The sequence below is a fragment of the Hyaena hyaena genome, unplaced genomic scaffold (assembly GCF_003009895.1).
Source record: "Hyaena hyaena isolate Hyena2069 unplaced genomic scaffold, ASM300989v1 scaffold_386, whole genome shotgun sequence".
In the NCBI taxonomy this organism is placed as follows: domain Eukaryota; kingdom Metazoa; phylum Chordata; class Mammalia; order Carnivora; family Hyaenidae; genus Hyaena; species Hyaena hyaena.
In genome coordinates this window covers 1,037,528-1,040,937 of record NW_024081020.1, presented here as the reverse complement: position 1 = coordinate 1,040,937, position 3,410 = coordinate 1,037,528, and the positions used below count along the sequence as shown (strand labels likewise).

Sequence of the window (3,410 nt, the reverse complement as noted above, 5' to 3'; positions counted from 1 at the left end):
CCTCAGCTGCACGCACAGCAGGCAGAAACGACTTTCTTTCCTACTTCCTGGGGGCAGAGGCAGGATGGCTAACTTAGTTCTTTAACAGACGCAGATGTGGTGGGAAAGCAGCGTATCTATCACCAAGGAGAGAAGGGGATGCCGTTCTGGGGGAGCCAGACAGACAAGTCACAGCACTGTGGTGCTAACCGTGGGTCGTCTCGGACTGGCCGCGTCAGAGGAGCTCGTTACCGGGTAACCCCGGCCATTGGTGCAAAGGCAAGCAAGATACAGAAAAGGGCAGACAACCAGCCACGTAGAAAGACATTATTCTTTATAAATAAGAGTTCATCTGTGTCAGTATTCACAGTAGAAAAATACACATCACTTCGCATAGACCTTCTTTGGATAAAACGCACACACGCCCAGGACTGGGGTCCGGCTCTGCTTCACTGGGAGGGCTCTGCTTCCATGGCTTCCATAGGAAGCCCTTCCGGCGGACCCGTCTGCAGGGCAGGCCCCTCCGCACCAGCCACCACGACAGCATCTCCCTCCGCGGACACCACGGAACCCGGATGGGGCGAGATCAAGCCACTGGAAGTGTGAATAAATATCTGCTCCTGTCCCTGAGACAAAGATTCATGGCACCCATTGGTAATTTCAAACACCATGGCTTCGCCCACACCAACAATGCTCTCCAGGTCTCCCTGGTCGGCACGCGCCTCGGGCCCCAGGGGGAAGAGGTCCACGTCCCCTCCTGCAAGGCTTCCCTGACCCCTGTCGGTGGGCAGCGACCCAGCCTGGCCCTGCTGAGGCCCCGGCTCGGGCCCGGTCCCGGGGACGCAGGCAGCTGGCCCCACGGCCATAGACAAAACCCTGTCCAAGGGAGGGCCAGCAGCTTCCGGAAGCAGGACGCCGCCAGGGCCGGACGGCGGGCCCTTCCAGAGGGAGCCGTGCCTCTCGAAGCCTCCAGGCCTGGAAGGCAGCAGGGACGCCGCCCCTCCAGGACACGTCAGGGCGCCGCAGAGACCCCCGCTGCCGAGGCCGCCCCCAGGTCCATTCCGGTCTTCAGAGTGTTCCTGGGCCTCCTCTCCAGGGCGGGCCGGCGCCGGTCCCTGTGTCTGCATCCTGGGCTCTCCTAACTGAGGATTTGGACTCGGCCCGCCGGCCTCCTCCCACGCGACCACAGGAGCCCCAGAGCTGCTCTTGACCTCTGGGCCAGCGACTGCTTGCAGCCGCTGGGCCGTAGGGCCAGAAACCGGCGCCGTGTGGCTCTCTTCTGGATGGCGAGAGGCGTCCCCACTCACTGGAGGGGCAAGACCTAAACAGTTCAAGAAAAGCGGGTAAGTGGACGTGTGCAGTGGTGCGGCCTGCTCACTGCGCTCGCCGACCCCACCAGCCAGTCCAGATTCACTTCCTGGCGGAACACGCGGAGGCGTCCACGCGCCTTGCTATGTGGGACCGACAGCTTCCCAGTGCGGATGAAGTTCAGAGGCGACACTGACCGGTCAGGTTGAGGGGGGGCCGGGGTTTCATTGCTCTCCCTGCATAAATCTGCCCTCCCCTGCGGTGGAAATCAGTCGTAAGTTCTAAATCAGAGAGTGCCCCTCTCCGCTGGAGACCCTAGGATCGAGTGCGGGACCTGGCGGTTTTAGGAAGTGGCAGATCCGTTCTCGGTGCGCTATCGGTTCAGCGCCCAGCTGAGAGGTTCTGGCTAGAACAGAATAAAAACCAGGAACACCTGGGGGCTCAGTCGGTTAAGTGTCTGGCTTGAGCTCCAGTCATGGTCACAGGGTTTGTGGGTTTGAGTCCCGCATCGGGCTCTGTGCTGACAGCTCAGAGCCTGGATCCTGCTTTGGATTCTGGTCTCCCCCTCTCTCCGCCCCTCCCTCTCAAAACTAAACATTAAAATTTTAAAAACCAGAGAAGGGCTTGTTTCCAGTGCTAAACCTCAGTGGGCACTTACAGCCAAGTCTCAGGAAAGCCAAGCCCCAGACGTGGCGTGTCCTCGGGACCCTCCGGACAGCAGTCCACTCACCGGCACAAGGTGGCTCTTCATTCCAACAAGGGACTCAAGAGCCTCACAGACCTTCAGCCTCCCGGGGAACGAGAGGACCACAGGACACCGGGAGGTGCGGATAAAACCCTTGAGAAACTAGGCTTTCTTAAATCTGGCCCCAGGGACACCGGGCAGCGAGAGCAGGCCTCGGGGGCACAGGGAGCGCTTTACCCTCGCTGGCGGCCGGGGCTCCTCGGCCGCCACCGTCCCGGGGCCCAGCGTCTCTTCTGGTCCTCTTCACCCAGGCCGGTGCCGCCTCCGCCGTCTAGGAAGGGGACACGCGGGGCGCTGAGCCCAGGAAGGAGCGGCGAGCGCACCCGGCCCCCCCGACGGCTGGAGCCAGAGCCGCGCGCCCACCTCGTTGGCCCGCTTCTGCCGGCCGGCCTCGGCCTCCCCCAGCGGGGTGTCCCCCAGCTCGGCCCCGCCGCCGCCGCCGCCGCCGCTCCGGCCAGGGACGCGCTCCGGGCGCGCTTCCTGTTTCCTCAGGAATTCCGTGATTCCTAGAGACTCGGCCACCTGAGGAGGGAGGGCGACAGAGAGGGGCTGCGCTCAGCAGCACGGCGACAGTAAGGACAGGACCGAGGTGCGTCAGGGACGCGTCGAATGACGGGAGAAACAGGACACGCGAGAAGTTCAATGGAACAGCTGGGGAGAAAACGGGGCCGTCAGAACCAGGAGGTTCTGTGGAAGCGCGGTGCCGAAGCGGACACCCGCGAGCGCTTCCACAGCCGCGCCGCCCGCAGCGCCCGCAGCGCCCTCAGGAGTCAGACGGCGTCAGACACCAGAGCGACCGCTCGCCTGTTACTCCTCCTGCGTGGACTTCGCTCTGGAACCGCCACGAAACGACCCCACCTGTTCCAGAACGAGACCTCCTTTTGCAGGCAGTGGGGAGGGCGAGGGTCTGGGAGGCTGAGCGCCATGTCGGCCCGGCTTCTCTGCCCCCGGAACCTGCCTGGTCCTGCGAGGGGACCGCAGCTGCCCCGGGGTGCGGGGGGGGGGGAGGGGTTCTGTGAAGTGACTGTTGACAGCGAACACAGGAAGGTGCCATGGAGCAGGACGGGGAGAGGCAGGGAAGGAGCGGCGGCTGATCAAGGTCTGAGCAGAGGACGGCCCCTCAAGTTCAGCGCCTCCCAGCCGCCTGCGTCCCCTGCAGGCCGAGCCCGTCTGTGCCCCTAGGAGGCTGGGGCTCAGCCAGAACCACCTGGAAGGGTGGGTCCTGACCCCCCGGGACGGGAGGACACCCACACCTGCCGGGTTCACAGCTTTTTTTTTTTTTTAATTTTTTAAATGTTTTATTTATTTCTAGGAGAGAGAGAGAGAGAGAGACAGCGTGAGCAGGGGAGGGTCAGAGAGAGAGGGAGTCACAGACTGA

General features: G+C 62.9%; 1 protein-coding gene across 1 annotated transcript in view; it reads right to left on the bottom strand.

Annotated features, from left to right (window-relative positions):
- Nucleotides 1–296: 296 nt before the first annotated feature.
- Nucleotides 297–3,410, bottom strand: part of ZNF839 (zinc finger protein 839) — a 17,773-nt gene continuing 14,659 nt past the window's right edge. The window contains exons 6-8 of the mRNA XM_039251210.1: nt 2,396–2,554; nt 2,210–2,303; nt 297–1,300 (exon numbers count right to left, since the gene is read on the bottom strand). Coding sequence (XP_039107141.1) covers nt 429–1,300; nt 2,210–2,303; nt 2,396–2,554 — 1,125 coding nt within the window. The 3' untranslated portion in view covers nt 297–428. The remainder of the gene's footprint in view (nt 1,301–2,209; nt 2,304–2,395; nt 2,555–3,410) is intronic.